Source organism: Notothenia rossii (assembly GCF_949606895.1).
Source record: "Notothenia rossii genome assembly, chromosome: 5".
NCBI lineage: Eukaryota > Metazoa > Chordata > Actinopteri > Perciformes > Nototheniidae > Notothenia > Notothenia rossii.
In genome coordinates this window covers 35,893,476-35,911,860 of record NC_136903.1, presented here as the reverse complement: position 1 = coordinate 35,911,860, position 18,385 = coordinate 35,893,476, and the positions used below count along the sequence as shown (strand labels likewise).

Below are 18,385 nucleotides of genomic sequence, written 5' to 3'. Positions count from 1 at the left end.
AAAAAAAATAAAATTGTCCAGTGGTATAGGTACTTTGACAAGCAATTTTGTTAAATTGTTTCGTTTATTAACGCTACAACATAGCGTTTCGTGAGGCGGTTGTCGTTGTTGGGTGAAAGGCAAACGGGAGCCTGCTCGCGCTGGCTCCGCAGCAGCTGTTTGCTGCAGAGCCAGCGCGAGCAGGCTCCCGTTTGCCCGTGAGCGCCGGTGTCGGTACCAGATGTGTTCGGGGTACCATATGTGTTCGGGGGCCGTCTCTTACCAATGACGTCACGCATTGTACGCATTGTGATTCGCTGTACGGTAATTTACCCAGGGGTGCTCGGGGGCAAATCACATCTACAGATCATGACGAACCGAATTGAATTATTCCTATGCTCCTAGCGTGTGAAAATGTTTGTGAAAAACATGTTAAAAAAACATGAAAACGGAGCAATGGCTATAGAGAGGCGAAGTCCCTCCCCTTCCGGGAGCCTCCATGGGACCCCGGAAGCGGAAAATTATACATTGAATTCAATGGAGAGAGAAAACGTATCTTTTGATCCCGTTTGAATTGTGCCACGAATGACACATATGATGTTTGTCAATTAAAAAGAACATTTTGCAAGTCAAAAAAATTAAAATGTGTCGTAAAACTGTGAAGTAACACATTTTTTTGTGTTAAGCCGCTCAGTGAACTACATGTCTCTGGTCCCGCACAATACGCGTCACCAACACAAAGATGACCGTCACGTTGGCACATTTCACCTCATTCTTTCAGAATGAGAATAAAAGTATAAAACGAGGTGAAAATCACTACAAGTCTGGGCACGTTGAGAGCTGTACATACACGAAAGGGGAGTTAGTCGGTTCTGTAAGAGCCAGCATGCGGGACCGGCTTTACAAGGTTTCGGTGAGTAACATAAGTGCAATGTTTAAGGTTAATGTCAGTCAATAAGGAGGAGAATGAAAAAGAAGATGATGAACCACAGACCCGGCATATAATGACTGCAGTGTGCAGGGCTGTGTTAATTTATGTTACTGTTATCAATAGCATTAGTTGACTGAGAAAACCGTCAAGAAAAAAAGTTTAGCGATGTTACGAGTCGACTAGTATAATATGCCCACGGCTGTGATTGACAACCTGGACAGCCAGTCAGAAGCTAGAATGCCAACCTAGAGAGCCAATCAGAACCTAGAACGGGTGTACTTTATACGGGTGTGTATGCTATGGATAACATTAGTGTTCACAAGAACAAGGTACACTCCCGTGTTTTGTTTTAGTTGCTCTTCAGATTGAAGCGGCCAGTTTTATATCGACTATATGTGTGATCTCCTTTTTACATCTCGTTGTGTCATTTGAGTTTATTTGCTGTGTGTAGATTCAAGGATTTTGGTTATCTTGTCAATTTGTTTGGTTATCTAGGCACAGCTGTGTGTGACTCCCTCTGGTACACTGGTATGTGTTTTCCTAATGTAGAGAGCATTGATTAATTCATAAACTACACACTGAGTCTAGACCCTGACCAAATCCTTTTTTTTTGATCAAATGTTTTTCAAAAATGTAATACACATTTAAAAAAATACAATGTACAATCACAACCAATACAACACAAAGTACAAAAAATTCAGAAAAAACAAACAATAACAACAATCAGACAAGAGGACAAAACTATGGAAAAATAAACCCTCCCACCCCCAGATCTGGACCATCCTTGTATTGCTCATTCAATCTATTATAGCATGTTAACAAACATGGTACTTACTTTATTTGTACAGATCTACATGGGGGAGGATGGCGCGATGCAGAGCGCTGTCTGTGGTTGTGCACGGGGGATGTACAAATGCAGCCACGCTGCAGCATTGGCAATATTTGCCATGTGGCAGATCAGCTCCACAGAAGTTGAGTGCCAGTGGAGGAAGCCTAGCACTTCAAAAGTAGTCCAGCCGGTGTCTCAACTCTACCAACAGCAAGAGGAGACATACAACCCACTGGCCAGAGACATCGCCACAGAGGAAGTAGACTGGTTCAGGTCTGCACTGAGGGGCGCAGCGTGGCATGGCATGGCTTTTGTCACCTGAGCCAGAGCTGCAGCCTCAACATCAGGCCATTTTCAACGTGCCGGAGCTGGTGAAGGAGCATGGGGGTCGTGGGCTTGAGGCAATTCTTGCCTCAATGCGACTGAGCAGAGATCAGCAAGCTGCCGTCCAGACAGCCACCGTCCAGACAGCCACCGTAGGACAGCGGACAAATCCTCAGTGGCAGTTACACAGGCAGGGCAGGTTGACAGCCAGCAATTTTGGTGCTGTGCTGAGGTCGGGACTTTCATCCACTCCATGAAGAGGGTGCTTGGGGGGTACAATTTAGACGGAGTCATGGCTGTCAACTGGGGAGTTGTAAACGAGGTGTGTTTGGCCAGTGTGTTTGGCCTTTTAAGTGTGACACATATGTAGTGATAAATGCTTCACTTGACCACTGTTCCTAAATAAAAAAAGTTTTCTGCATCGTCAGTCATTTTTTCCAAATAATTACCAATATTTCACAAATTCTTCATGTGAACTTAAGAGCACAGCTGTATGTTGAGTGTCAGCTTTGCTTGGTTCATCTTACTGGGGGGCAGCTACATGGATGTTGGTGCAGTCCACAATCATTTTGCAGTTGAAGGCAGAATGAATTTATTATTGAATCAGAATGAAGCACAACTTCCTGTCATACAATACATTGACTTTATTTGTAATTGTGTAAAAAAATAAAGCATTGATTAGCAAGCAGGACCTGCAGGAACAGAGAACGGTGATGGATGGAGCTGGGAAGAGAGAAGAATAAAGAAAACAGATCAACTTTATTATCGGATATTAAAAATTCAATTTCAAAACAAGTTGCCGCTCCTAGTATGTAAAGATGATTTCACATGACCTATGCAAAATATCACACTCAATACATGTGTGTCTCTGGGGGGTGCATTGTGCCTTTGATGTATATAAATAATATACCATAACCAAATACTATTACGTACAGTGGAAATCAGGTTGCCAGAGCAGGTCAGTCCAGTGTGCATGTTCCTCAGGGTCTCAGCAGTTACAGGTGAGGTAAAGAAAATAAAAGAGAAAAAGGTCAGTAACAACACTTTAAAGTAAAAACACTGAATAATAATCTCTTTTAATAATTTTCTCTCAGTAATCACTCAACTACTGTCTTTCCAACAAACAGATTGACTCACCCTCACTGTCATCACAATGACACATGTCCAGAAGAATGTCATGCAAAGCTCCCTGCCTGCCTTCCTTCGACTCTCCCTGAACTGCTTCCTTAGCACCCGGTGGGGGGCGCAGTAGGCTACTCTTCAAATGTTTCACGAAATACTTACCATGATGACTACTCTTACTGTTTAACATTTTGGTGTACTTCATGTAATAAAATAATAACTTCATGGTAAGGCTACTAAAAAGGACAAGGCTAAGTAATGTAATGCTAACTAACGTGCTCGCTACTCGTCGCTACTAGCTAGGTTGCTAACTTGACTATGTTCCATGCACAACATGTATATTACCTATGATATTACATGATATGTCTGATCCAGCGACTCCTGGTCCTTTCATCAGACGGGAAGCGATAGAACGAGCAAGTGGTATGATCACTTTTGTGATTACAACATGGTACAAAGCACACAGGCATCTTGTAAAAGTGAATTTATTGGAGCAATCTCTTATATTTATTGGAGGTAATAAATCAGTTATGAAATCTTCTTCTTCGCTTTAATTACGAGTCTCAACCACTTGGAGCATTATCGCCTGTGACATCACATACGCGACCCAGAATGGGATTTGGGATTTGTAGTCTTTGTAGTCGCGTATCTTTCATAGTCTTATATTTCAACAGTTTTACGACAAAATGTGACTTTTTTGACATGGAAATGATTGTTTAAGATTGACAAACATCATATGTGTAGTTCGTGGCACAATTCAAACGGGATCAAAAGATACTTTTTCTCTCTCCATTGAATTCAATGTATAATTTTTCGCTTCCGGGGTCCCATGGACCAGAAGTAGATGGGTGTGACTTCGCCTCTCTATAACGATAGACGCAGCCAGGCCGGCTCAGATGATTGGTCGTGCTTTTTACAGTACTACGGCTTCCAGAGATACATTTTTGTATGTATTTATTGTCAAAGCATTTAATATATTCATTGCTATCGGGATGTTAAGAGCATTCCATGGAATATAACAAAAAGTGTTTTCTGAAATAAATTACATACCCCATTGAATTATGACTGAAGATTGTCAGCTGTCTTCCTCTCCCTTGTTGTTCCTCGATACGTAAAGTCTGCAGCACCTTTGACAACTTCTCTCTACATATCAAACATACCGGAAAACCAGCATCGTTTGCTGTGAAAGCATATAACTCTGTCCACACAGAATTAAATCCTGTGTTCCTCCGGTACTTTTCTTTGATTTATCCATAGTTCGCTCATCGAGCCGGGGGTCAGGTTATTCACCCGCAGGAAAAGGCGCTCGCGCGGGACCGTAGCAGGATGTGACGCATATTTTAGTTGACCTAATTAAAACCGTTTTGTTTTTTATTTATGTGTCACAGTATCACCTCAAAATACAAGATACGAAACATTTTCAACCATGCAACAAAATATAAATAGTCCTAAAAATATTTTTATTTTATTTCCTTCTTATTTTTGTCTAAGCTCAAGGGAGCCAGAGCGGAGGGCTTAGGCCGCGGGTTGCCGACCGCTCCTAGGCCGAGGTCGGTGATCTTGGGCTAAAAAAGGTTGGTGACCACAAAGACCACATACTGCATACAACAAAGACCACATACTCGATAAGCATATTCATTCTATAGTCTATATATTGAATGAATAAGCTTTTTGAAAGGCAGGTTTCTTAAAAAACACTGACCAGGTGACACATTTTTTATCCTTAATATCTTGGTTTCTTCTTTTCTAAGGTCCCATTGTTCTGTTATCTTACATAGTACACTAGAGTAAAATCCCTCTTATTGTTATTTAGTTTCTCTTATATATTTACATATTGATAGTGAGGTACTTTCATAAGCAATGTAAAGTAATCAGGCTACTTTAATGCTGCAATACTACTTATGACATTTTAACAGGTATAAGGAATTGTAACTAAATGTATTTTTTAAGTAATTACCAACCCTACCCGTGTGCGTAAAGTTATTATACAATCGTATAAGTTGTGCCACCCTAACAGGTGCAGCAACGGATCATATGTTGTGCTCTGTGAAAAAAAATACTCTAGTATTAACATGGAAAATACTCAGGGCGTTTCTCAATCTGTGTTTCTGTCTGTACATTTGTTCTTGTGTAACATCCATTTTTTTATTAAAGGGTCTAATCAGCCGTAAGTGGAAACACCTGAGTGGATGTACCATGGTCCATGTGTGAGAATAAAGCACACACCCTTGTACAGAGGTGGCGGATATGCTATGTACACACAAGGAAAGACTTGCCGTTCTTTTGATTATTACTACTTGAATCCAGACTCACATATGCATGATAAAGAATGTGCTGTTTGGAATCTCAGTAATACAAAAATAAATCTCAAAACAAGCAAAGACTTTTAGTAAAATGAATGTTTTATTTATGTTTTATAGCTTTAAATCACAGAGCACAGGGGTTAACCTCTCATGTAAACCATTTTTTTTCAAATAACTCCAAGAAATGTAAATATAATTCATAATCTTTCATAAGATTTCTTCAGATTGGGGAGATACTAATCATACAATAAAAAAGCTTATTCGACCTATATGTAAGACAAAATAATACACTTGAATAGAGCAATGACATGGACAAAAACATAAAGTAAAACATTTTTCAAAATAGGTTACTGTAGTATGGTTAAAACATGTTTTTTTCCAGTCAACAATCAAAACTAAGAAAGTGGAGAAAAGGCAACGTAAGCTTCATAAAACTTCATAGCTAAAAATACATATAATCCACAGATGAAAATAAAGAATTGTAATATAAGGTAGCTTTATGTATTCAATGACAGTATTCCAGTGAATGGTAAATATCGTTCATTATAAATACAATTGTTGAAAAGAACATATTTTTATAAGGAGCATTAGCAGCAATAAAATACAGCCTGATTGGATATAAAAACCTCGGCAATAATATGCATTTGTCTGCAGTTTATCCATATATACTTGTATGCATTTAATACTGCATGCATGTATATATTTGATCAATTTGTATACCCTCCGCATGCATTACATTTAAAATGTTGTTGCTAATTTTAAAATGTTATATCTCATTGATTGACAAGTAAGTGAACAAGAAAATGTACTGTATAAATACAAATATATACAAAGAAACAGTAGTACAGGTTTATGTAAGGTGCCATTAAAGGCAATACGTTCTCAATCCCAACCCGTCACATGTTGACGGTCGGTCAGGGCCCCTCCCGTCACTATATTACGCACAGGGTACCCCTTGAGAGTCAGTTTTCAATGGGCAGGGCCTCCCATTGACTTGCATAGAGCTCCCTGAACGTTGATAATAGAGGAGTTGGGATCGCGGCGAAATGCTCTCTGCAGACCCATTCTCACAGCGTTTATCAACCTTTTTCTTACTCAATATCAAGCCACACTTATTGTTTTTACTTCTTTATATTAATTGAATAATGTAGGACTTTTGTTGCCGTTATGTATGGGGAGAGTAGGGGCTCAGAATACTGAAATCTGTATTGTTTCATCGTTTTTTCCTTCTAATTTTGTTTCCTTTTCTAAACCACACACTGTTATTTACTCAACAATAACACATAATTATCCTTGTGTTTATTTATTTGTTTGATTAATAAACACAAATTGGAGTCCATCAGGACCGAGGGTCGGAGCAGCTCATAGTAGTTGTTTTAGAGAATTTTACACGCAGAAGTAAGTATTCTCTCCGCTTCGCTTGACAAACCCAGTGATAGTCCTCAAGCTCTGTGATTGGATGTTTGAGTGTGCGCCGAGAGTTACACCAAGCGTCGAACAACACTTTGAAATGGGATGGAACCACGGCAGGCTGTCCAAAACTGGATTTGAACGGGTCCAAATTTGAATAACGTGCTTTAACCACCGGGTGTCCCTTTCTATCAGCTTTGCACCGTTATGGTGTAAATAATACCAATATACCGATTGGATCAAATATAAATGTCAGCCGAATTAGTATTGATACTGCGAGGAGACTTATATTGTGAAGAGAAATTGAAGATTTTGTTTAATTGCTGATATATTTATGATCCACGTGACGTCACATATTAAGTTTTGGCGGCAGTTCTTCCTATTTGTCTAGAAGTCTTCTCAGCAGGGCTCTATAAATAGAGAACTACGGCAGATATGTAATATTTAACGCAGCCGAACCGTGTATTACAATGCCGTTATGTGATGACCTCCAAAGAGAAAAGCAAGCAAACTCGGAATAAAGTATTATTTTATTTAAAAAAAATGTTCAACAGGAAGTCCGGTTAACTAAAATGTCCGTGCGGAACAATACCCCAACACATAGATCCGTGGGTGAATAATGTCAATCACCACATTACACACATCCCTTCACATTTACATTTTAATTTACATTAAAGTATTTCGTGAGGCCTTCTGAAATGTTTATAATTAGGGTTGTAGTTGAAGAGTTTGTAAATTGTTGCGTTGCCTGGCAACGCAATCGCACAACGGCACATCCATTAATTCCACAACCACACACATGGATTAACATCGATTTAATACATTAATGTAGCCTTTGTTTAAAGATTTTTTATTATTTATTAAAAAATAAATAATTATTATATTAATATTGACAATAACAACCGATCGTCGGGTAGCGTTCTCATGGCGTCTATTATCAACGCTATGGGAGGTCTATGAAGGTATATAGGAGGGCGCCCGTCAACATGTGACGGGTTGTGAGTGAGAAATTGTATTGTTAAAGGAAATATCCCCAATGTGTATAAACCATGTCTACAACAGTATAGCATTTCATTGTGTAAAATATAGAGATATATTTTTTTTAATTAAAAAATAAGCGCTTGCTTATAAAATATATTTAAGAAAAAATGTTAACAGGAAGATTTGTAGCAATAGTATGAAAATATGAAAATAATACAATGATTTCATGCTTAATTTAGAATAAACTTTCCAATGAAGAAAGAAATGGAAGGAATACATTTCATACAAAAGAGAAAAGTGCACATGCAGACACTAAGTACTACTTTTGCCCTTTGCACAGCAGAGCCAGTCCCTGTATGCAGAGAGAGAGGATTAATGGGAGCACTCGTGCTTCACTTCCTGTCTCTGACCACAGCCTGTCGCTGTCTCTCTTCAGCGCCACGTTAGCGGAGCGGAGCAGCTGCTCTGCCTGCTGGAAGGCCTGGTTCTCCTGCAGGAGAACAGGGAGACACTGGATGGAGAGAGGCTCGCTGTTCTTCTTTAAACTGCACATCTGGAGGGACAAAAATAGAGAAATGGATACATAGGCGGTGGCTGGGTGAGGCTAATATTTGATCAACAAAACATGCTTGTTATAAACACCGCAGAAAATGCTGTTATGTTTAACACAGCAATTCTATAAACCTACTGACCAACAATAACCACAGTACAGGAGCTACAGCAGGCTTGCTGTCTAATTCTTATTCTTATTCTTTATTAGGATCCCCATTAGCACTAGCAACGAGCCGGTTCTTCTTTTTTTGCGGAGGGATCTAGATCGGCATGTGCAATGTGCACATTATCCCGCTTATTACATGGCCACATTCTCAACAAAGTAACGACATGACTCCCAATATTAATTGAAATGCTTTTATGGATTTAGAACATTATTTTATTGATTTAAAAAATAGTTGTATGTATTTATTTAAATTGACATGCATCCGTTAAAGAAAAATAGTCCGTTGTTACTGTTTGAACTAACGTAGCAACGGCAGGAACTGCTTCGATAGTGTTTTTGAGGAGCTTTTTGATTACAGATTTGAAAACATCGTTGCTTGCTTTAAAAATAGCACAATTCATTATGTCAAACCTTGGAAAGTATCTAGATATCCCTGCCCTAATGCCAAAGTAAATATCAACTGAATGTCGCCGTTTGATGTCTATGTCTGGACCGCTGCGTAAAAAGGAGGGTTTCTGCCCCGTTGCTTCTATTCTTACTTCTATAAGAGTAAAACACGGAGGAGGGAGATCTCTTTTTCTCCCCCTCTTCTGAGAGCCCAGCAACTGATCTCAGAGCACGCTCCCCTCTCCTGCAGGGGGGCGTGGTCAGCTGCAGCTCACAGAATCGGCCTTTTCTTTAAAAATAATTTTAAAATGTCGATACAGTAGCCCCTTTTTTAAAATAGTTTTTTATAGGTGTTGCTATCTGTTTTGTGTAGCGTGGTTCTACAAGCAAGTCAGTGCATTCATTGGGTGGTATCAGAAAGTTACAAGGGTCTGTAAATGCAATGAAAACATTTGGCCACAGCAAGTCATTTATTAAACATGTAATATTTACTTTTGAATACTTCAGTACAAAGGATGTATTGATTAATTTAAGTGATATATATCTGTACACATAGGCCTATACACATCAAAACAGGGCTACATTTGATTTAATTAAAAGGTATAATATGTGGTAAACTGAAGAGCCGTTTGGGAGCCGAAAGAGCCGGCTCTTCTTGGTGAGCCGAGCCAAATGATCCGGCTCACCAAGAAGAGCCGGAATTCCCATCACTACATCCCCCCAGAACCCCCTGCAGGGGTTGGGTTTTCAGCATGTCAAGTGGTCACCTGTGGGGAAATTGAAGAATTAGCTACAGGTCGCCCTTTTTATGCACTACAAGACAAATGTGCCTTTTTATTTCATATAGTTAAATTCAGATTGAGACAGGGAAATAATCTAACCCTCAAACGTGGCGTTTCACTGTCAAGGGGAGCGTGTATGTAATTACATTGCAAATACTGACTTGAGCCCCACCACTGTATGGGTTAGCCCTACCATAGATTACCCAACAAAAATACTCTGGCGCCGCCACTGCATACATACCCACAGGCACAGTTCAATTTTACTTAATTTGTTTGCAACCTTTTGAAATGTACTTCCAGCTGACCATGGCTCTGTACATGACTGTTTTCTGTCCCATATTTGAGTAATACAAACCTTCCTTCTATTGTATGTCGTGTTTGATAGTTATGTTGAGCATACTGCGCTATAAACTTTTGTGATAACATATGCGGTGAGTGAGTCACTGTAATATTTCTTACAAAATGTAACAAAATATAAGTGGACCTCTGTCTGACACTTAACCATTTCAGTGTCTCCAGCATTTCAGGTACTCTGGTTCTGTAGGAGCATTGCAGTGCACATCGTGCTGCCTTATTTTGTGCTACTTGTAGTTTGTTTAAGTCTTTTTCTGCATTAATAGACCATATAACCAAACAATAATCAAGCTGCGACAGAACCAAAGCATCCAGAACTTGTCTACTGACATCCATTGGCAAATATTTTACAATTATTTTTACAAGTGACACACCCCTTCCCGTTTTACATACAACATTATCAGTAGACCAAGATAATTTATGATCCAGGGTTATACCTAGCAATTTTGTCTCCTTGACCTATTCAATTTGAATATGGTTTAAATGTAGTTGCAATTTTGGTTCACCTTTTAACTGATGATTTGACCCTATTATTAAAGATTTTGTTTTTCCAGCATTAAGTACCAATTTATTATTTATGACCCCCTCTGATATCAATTGTAGATCTTTGTTCATAAAACTAGTCAACTCTCTTGTAGACGGTGCTGCTTCATATATTGTCAAGTCATCTGCATACATTACAATTTTGGCTTTTTCTAACACTAATGGTAGGTCATTTGTGAAAATAGAAAATAAAAGTGGTCCCAAATAACTACCCTGAGGTACTCTGCAAGTGACTGTCTTCATTTTTGACAGACTTCCATTAAAAAAACCAGTTTGACTTTGATTTGTCAGGTAACTTTCTAACCACCTCAGCGTATCAAGATTAAAACCATACTGTTCTAGCTTGTTTAACAGCAAAGAATGGTCAATAACATCAAAAGCAGAACTAAAATCAAGTAGTACTGCACCCAATAACTTCCTATTATCTAGTTCGCCCTTCCAAGAGCTTTCCCCTTTATGGTAAACTAAGCTAAGAGACTCCTAGCTGTAGCTTCATATTGTTATACAAATAACATTTTCAGACAACATGAAACAATCTGCAGTACAATTGAACTAACCAATGTGTTGAAGGCCTCCAGAAAACGAGAGCTGCTCTCACTCAAGAGGCTCAGAGCTTCATCAGACAACTCTGCAAAAAAACAACATATGAAACATGTTTGCTCAAAATCACTGTGGGAAAATGTTTACAGCCCTCTACAGACTCAAGTTTGTCCTCACCTTCCATGGCACTGACCAACAGGTGAGCTGCATTAAGGTATAAAGGGACGTCAGCAGCAGTGTCTGTGCCAAGCAGCTCCAGTATGGCTGACAATAATTCTCTCTGACTCTCTGACAGATCATTATGCTTGGCCATATCCAGTGTTTCACCACTGCACAACTCATCCAGCTAAGAGAGACAGGTACAGAGAGGAGAGGAAATAGAAAAAACACGAAAAATAATAGAGTTGTCCAGTAATGACTCCAAAAACGCAGAAATCAGTGAGCATTTGACAACTTTTGTTACCTTTAAAGTCAACTGTTTATGTCATGTGTTTTGCTAAGATGCCTTAAATAATATGTGTGTTTATCTAGGTGTAAGAAGACTGAGATATTCTCATGTTTTGTTCTACAACATAAAATAATGCTGACTAATTTCCGAGCATTAGCCGCGTTTAGTTTAGCGGTGGTGACGTGCAACCATGCAGCCATGATGTTGATCATAAAAGTGCTGTTAATATGTGGAGTCTTTCCTTCTGAAAACAATGTTTAAGTATCATAAACGTGTGTTTGGTGAACATTTCATTGTCTGCAATATTCTAAAATGAAATAGTAAAAAAAAAACATAGATCTTTTCAAGGGGGCCTTTGCGATGCTAACATCTGGGTCGGCCTACAAATTGATGTCACCACACGAACACTCTTATAACACTGCATACCAGTCCTGTTGCAATTCAAATCCATGTCTGTCCAAAATGTCATCTCCTAATGCTGTAATCCTATTAGACATTTGTAAGAAGTTATCATTGAGTTATGGGCAAAAATGTGTTTTGGGAGGTCACGGTGACCTCGACCTTTGCCTCAGAGTGTCACTCACCGAACACTCAACATGTGACAGGGCAGTTCTGTCCCTCAGAGTCTCTTGGAGTCTCTTGAACAAAGCATATCGAGTGGACTGGGGGAGCTCTGCCAGAGGAGAAAGATCCATCTTATGTGATCCTGTAAAAAAAGGGAGATACTGTGTCAGGTTTCAAACTGAACACGTCTCATTCTTGGGATTATGTCTACCTACTTACATTATCTACTCGTTTTAATCTCCAAATGTTTAAATAGTACTGCAACCTTTTTATTTTGGGATATTCCGCTTTCTTACAAACAGGCACAGAGTTCTTGGTAAACCCCTACAACCACAATTATTGAAGACATTACGCAATTACACTCACATTTTTTATGACACGTTAAAATGGAAGTAACTCAGTCATGACTTACTTATAATTCTCCAAAATAGTATGATTTTTCAACATCATGTATATTTAATGCAGACCCAAATACAGTTGCATAATTAACTCATTCTAAACATTTGTGGTAAGGGTTTATCCTCTTTAGCTTCTTGCTAGTTGAACTTTTAGTTGGGAATAACTGATAAGTTAGTTTGAGTTGAAAAGTGTGAATTGTCATCTAAAATCTGAGAATAGAAGAAGACTATTTGGCAAACTGTAAAATATTATGTATATATAACAGGCTGTATATTTCTGACAATGGCAGATATATAAAGACTTACTAGTAATAGTCAGAGTTGGGTACATGTAATCAGAATTACGAAATCAAATTTCAAACTGCAGCCTCATAAACCCAGGTTGACTGTGGGGAAAATATGCAATACGATTGAGGTTAGTTTGCTAAGTATTTCTATGTAATAGAAAATATATTTCTGTTTAGTCTTCGAAACATGGCAATTTTCAAAAACATTTTTTATTTTAAATAAAGACAGCACATGTAGTTTGTGTCAGTACTGTTTTTTGTATGGGAAACATGGTTGCCCCAAGGGAAACACTGAATTTGCAAACATTTTTGAGATGTTGATAGAGAAGAAAAGGCAATATTTCAAAGTTTTATTTTGAAGTAATCCAAAAATAATTTCAAAGTACCCTGACTTGAGCATTGTACTTAAAGTTGAAGTTTTATATTCTGATGCTGGTCAGACCAACCACAATTCCACCCAACATTAAATCCACAGAGCCATCTGCAGCAGAAAAGGGATCTTATTTCCTTTCCATCACTTCCTTAATGTCTGTTATTTTCTCCCAAAATAGAAAGTGTAAATGGAAGCTTATCCATTAAAGTTATTTCCAATCAACTGACTTATTATATATATAAAAAGCACAAACCATTTTGCATTTCAATCAAAGCTACTTTCCCTGGAAACATGCCGTCCACCCAATCCAAGGAATCCTGGGATGGCCAGGACTCAGGCGAGTCTGCTTCAATACCTCCTATTGTTCCAGGCCGTAGGCATATATCTACACACAACATCACATAGTCAAAACACAAAATCAGACAATTCACTATTGAATATCAGCCTATGGGATGTTAAAAAATGATGGACTGATTTATATTAAGTGAGGTTTGACTGTGCTTCTCTATACAGTGTAGTATTTACTATATTTGTATTTATTATTATTATTAGGACCATGGAAAAAAAAAGAGAAATTATTGATGCAAGAGATTTGTAATACTCGCTAACACACAGCTGTTAAGGATAACATGACCGTTGCAAGGGAGGATCAAGGGACAATTTGCAGTCACTTCAATCAGCGGAAAGAAGTCCGGTCGACTTAACTTCAACATTAGGTATCATCCATCAAAAAACACCATGGAATACTTTTTGAATATTAGCTTTTATATTTGTGGAGACCATAAAAAGTTGGTTTCAAGATGGCTGAACTGTCCCCAGAAAAGAAACAGGTTTAAATACAGCGCACTGGACGTCAGAAGAACTACAGAGGTGAGACAGGAAGTAAACACTTAAGAGAGCACAGTATTGGCTCTGGCAGTGTTTAAAGACTGGTTAATGGAAAATAAAACAGTTTTGGTTTTTGCCGCAGGTACAGATGTTGGTACGCAATGGAATGGAATGAATACCATAATTATTTTTTTTATATCTTGTCAAACTAAAGAGAAGTGAAAATGTGATTCACACTTCCCATTTTCCAAGAACACTTTTGTCACAATGACCCCACTTTTTCTCTGTAACCACACACACACACACACACACACACACACACACACACACACACACACACACACACACACACACACACACACACACACACACACACACACACACACACACACACACACACACACACACACACACACACACACACACACACACACACACACACACACACACACACACACACACACTCACCATAGTGTCCATCCTTTTTAATGTCCAGTTCCAGGACGCTGTACGCAATAACTGTTCCAGACGGGATCTCCAAGGAGACGTCGCTGTCCGCCTCAATGTTGCTGCTGTTCTTCACACACAACTGAGAATACACACACAAGCCAGGAATTTTAAATTAAAAGGTACTTAAGTGACAATCTTGCGGAAAAATAAACAAATATTACATTGGTGTCACTTTATTAAACCGTCATTAATAGATACGTCAAACTATTTCTCAAAAGTGTGCAACACTTTTGTTAATGATAAAAAAAACACTATATATAGTAAATGAAAGGTAATTTATGTATACATAATAACGAAAAAGCATTCATAATCATTAGTTAACTTGATTCATTGTCTAATAATGGCACAGATTACAGTAAAAATAAACAATATCAAAGGTTATATTGAATTCTGAAAATACACACATTCACACTCCACACCCACCTTAGCAGGGCTCCCGAGCAGGCCCACCAGCCCCTGGAAGATGCACTGCTCCCTTTTCTTCTGGGTGATGGAGCACGGGGTGGTGGTGAGGATCCTCTCCTTCACCACTGCCAGCACCTCCTCTCGCTTCTCCATCTGCTTCACCAGCTTATTCTGCATGTCCAGCAGCCTAACTCAAAATAAAAAAGTGTATGAATTACAATGGCAATGTAGTGTATGTGCGTGGTATTTAGGTGTAATCTATCAGTAATTAGTAGAGAGGTGAAGGCATGACAGATTTTTGTAAACTGGCAGGAATATTAGATTACAAAGTGTCCTTTGACAAAAGGCAATTGTATTATTGCAGAAAATAAGATCCTTGGCAAAGCAACGTTTATGATACTTAAATATTTTGTTCAGCAGGATAATCTCCACATATTAACACCACTTTTACGATTTTTGAAGCGTAAATGCAAAATGCAAATTGCTAAAAGTAAATTGCTAAAAGTAAGTAGCAAAACTATAGATTTAGCTAACGTAAAGGCTATTAGCGAACAAAAACACAGAAGCATGGCATCATGTAAACACTGCTACGCTAGAGGCGGCTAATGTTGAGCGGGATGACGTTCAGTTTATGAAGTTGTTAATAAGACACTTAAAAGCTATAGACATTCACCAGTGGTGTACTTACTGACATATTGTATGTTGGATTTGTAAATCTGCTAAGCTTGTATTAACCACAGGCCTTATTTTAGGAATTTAACCCAGAACACATACAGTATAAAACATTGAATTCAAGACAAACAACATCACAGTTGCATGGCTTAACCACCGCTGAGCTAAAGGCGGCTGATGATGTACGTGATGAGTTTTAGTGGTCACTTGTTAACAACCACTGTTTTTATTACACATAGAGGCTTCAGACATTAATCACTGGGGTATTTACTGACGCAATTTATGTTGTAAAACAATATGAGGAAGCCAGAAGTAATAAGGTGCTAACTTATTCCTAGGTCCTGCAGCATGCTATTCACATTAGAAACCAAATCACTAGAACCAAGGACATATCAAGTGCAGTGTATTTAAGTAAGATGACACTATTGAACTCTGTGGTTTGCATGTTACTGGTTTTAGGTGTCAAATGTGTTGTCTAACTACATTGATTCCCCTCATGAATAATAATGTTGTCACCCTTTCACCTTCTGCTCACTGTCCACAATGTGTGAATCTTGAATACGGAAATTATGAATGACCTGCTGCTGGAGTCCCGTAACAGCTTTTTCACATCAAGTTCCTCTTTCAACATCCTGCCAAAACATGATTGGAGCTCGGAGGAGCCGTGGCCCTCCAGTGTTCCACCGACGGGGCCAACCTCGGGGTCCAGCTTCCCGGAGACTGCGTCTCTAAACGTCCCCTTGTAGGTCAGAAAGTCTGTCTCGGACACTCCTGACAAAACATGTGATGTTGGATATGCGTGAGGGTAAATGTGTCTTACAATAAGGAGGCATGGAAATACTTTAGCAATTTCTATTCCCTTTTTTTCTGTATATGCAGACTTACCAGGACTTAGCACCTGGTCGCCTTGCAACAAGTCACTGAGTGTGAAAACAGTGGGTTGGTACTTGGGGCTCTGCCAGAACCAGATGCGGTTGCGTTTGACAACTAGTCCAATAGGAACCAGTTTTTTTGAGTCGTTTACTCGCGACACATGGATGAGGCTTCCATCAGGGTCAATCTGATGGACGAAGTTGGCAGTGGCTTTGGAAAACATGACTTCTATAAACGAGGGCTGCAGACACATAGAAGAAGAAGAAGAGAAAGATAATTTTAACACTTCAATTTCATTTTCTCAATTTGAAGGCGCTAAGATTAAGAACAAGGAAATATTCAGAAATCATGTTATTATAAAGTAAAAAGCATTTCTCTTACAAGTTTATCATTTAATTTCAACACAATGTAATAATCTCTCACCAAAATACAATTGGATACTTGTATTTTCCACTTGTGATTTATATAAATGAATTCCAGATTATTGGGTTTAACTTGAATACATTTTTTAATCCATTGGCCCGCTACTTTTAATGCTTCAATTTATGTTGCAAGACGCCGAGAGCAAAGACAAGATGAGGAATTTTTCCCCAACTACAAACCACTGTGGGTTATTTCCAGTTGGTATTCTCCCCAGTCTCCCTTAAAATAATGGATGCAAGTCCCTATGAAGCCAGGTACTGCACTCTAAAAACGAATTCAGGCGACCTTTCACCTCCACTTAATTAAATGCATGGTTGCAAGATAAAAATGTGAGTTAATTGATTTAGATAAACATTTTAAGTTGCAAACATTAATTTATAAGTTGTGTTGACGTAATAATGTTGGTAATTACATCAACTTAATATTGTGTGCAATTTGAACTCTGATTTCTGCGTTAATTGACTTAAAATAAAATTCAAGTTGTAGTAAGTAATGCAATTGGCTTGATAACTTAATTGTTCTACACCTTGAGTTAAGGATTTCAAGTCCACTCCCACTTAACATGCCTGGACAAGTTCCGACAGTTAAGACAAATAGAAATATACAAAGGACATTTTAAGGTGAGTGTCATCTTTTGTCATTCAAATACAGTAGATAGCCTTGTAGTTGCACTGTATAGGCAAATTGCTGTTTGACCAAAATTAGCAGCCTTTGAAATGTGAATAGTTATGTGAGAGGATACAAAGTAGTAGAGGCTACTGTGAGAGTAAAAATACTTTGGTTATATTGTGATATATATATATTGTGCTTTTTATTAAAAATGAATCTTGGTGAAGCAGATCAAGGACATGCTTCTTGACGTAGGATCGTTATTTAGAGTTGTCATTGAAATGCAAGTTGTTGGCATGTCACCCAGAATATATTAATTTAGCTTATTTCTCTTTTTTTCCTTTTTCAAAAATAGCACAATACAATTGAAGTATGCAGAGAACTATAGCCATCCGCTGCCTTGTCGTGTACCTTGGAGAAAAGGAAGTTTAGCGACATAATTCAAAATCTTGAAATAACATAAAATCCATGGGCACAGTGTAAAAACACAGGACAAAAGCACTGCACTCTGTCAGTTACATTTTTGAAGCATATTGCACTTTTGGCCACACCCCAATCAATAATATCTTAGCAATGTTCAGCATGGATAGGTGTTGACAGCAATGGCATGGGAAAAGGATTGTGTCAAATTTGAAAAGTGGCTTCTGCTCTTCACTTAACCAGTTCAAATATTGTATGGAACCTGCAAAAAAGATGAGAAGATACACTAAAACTTGCACGGTTGTGATTGACAAAATCTATCCACATGCATTTTAAACACTAGGTAAAGTACTCAAAACCACCTCTGTGTGT

At 38.5% G+C, this 18,385-nt stretch overlaps 1 protein-coding gene across 2 annotated transcripts in view; it reads right to left on the bottom strand.

Annotated features, from left to right (window-relative positions):
• Window positions 1–5,566: 5,566 nt before the first annotated feature.
• The window catches only part of LOC307039430 (gasdermin-E-like), a 35,336-nt gene continuing 22,517 nt past the window's right edge, over window positions 5,567–18,385 (bottom strand). The window contains exons 2-10 of one of the 2 annotated variants that reach the window (XM_079681516.1): window positions 16,574–16,802; window positions 16,267–16,459; window positions 15,035–15,203; window positions 14,570–14,690; window positions 13,527–13,658; window positions 12,236–12,357; window positions 11,381–11,549; window positions 11,221–11,291; window positions 5,567–8,432 (exon numbers count right to left, since the gene is read on the bottom strand). In XM_079681516.1, the coding sequence (XP_079537642.1) occupies window positions 8,199–8,432; window positions 11,221–11,291; window positions 11,381–11,549; window positions 12,236–12,357; window positions 13,527–13,658; window positions 14,570–14,690; window positions 15,035–15,203; window positions 16,267–16,459; window positions 16,574–16,784 (1,422 nt within the window). In that variant the 5' untranslated portion in view covers window positions 16,785–16,802 and the 3' untranslated portion in view covers window positions 5,567–8,198. Of the gene's footprint in view, window positions 8,433–9,379; window positions 9,752–11,220; window positions 11,292–11,380; window positions 11,550–12,235; window positions 12,358–13,526; window positions 13,659–14,569; window positions 14,691–15,034; window positions 15,204–16,266; window positions 16,460–16,573; window positions 16,803–18,385 lie in introns of those variants that run through there. The other variant, XM_079681517.1, reaches the window with a different exon arrangement.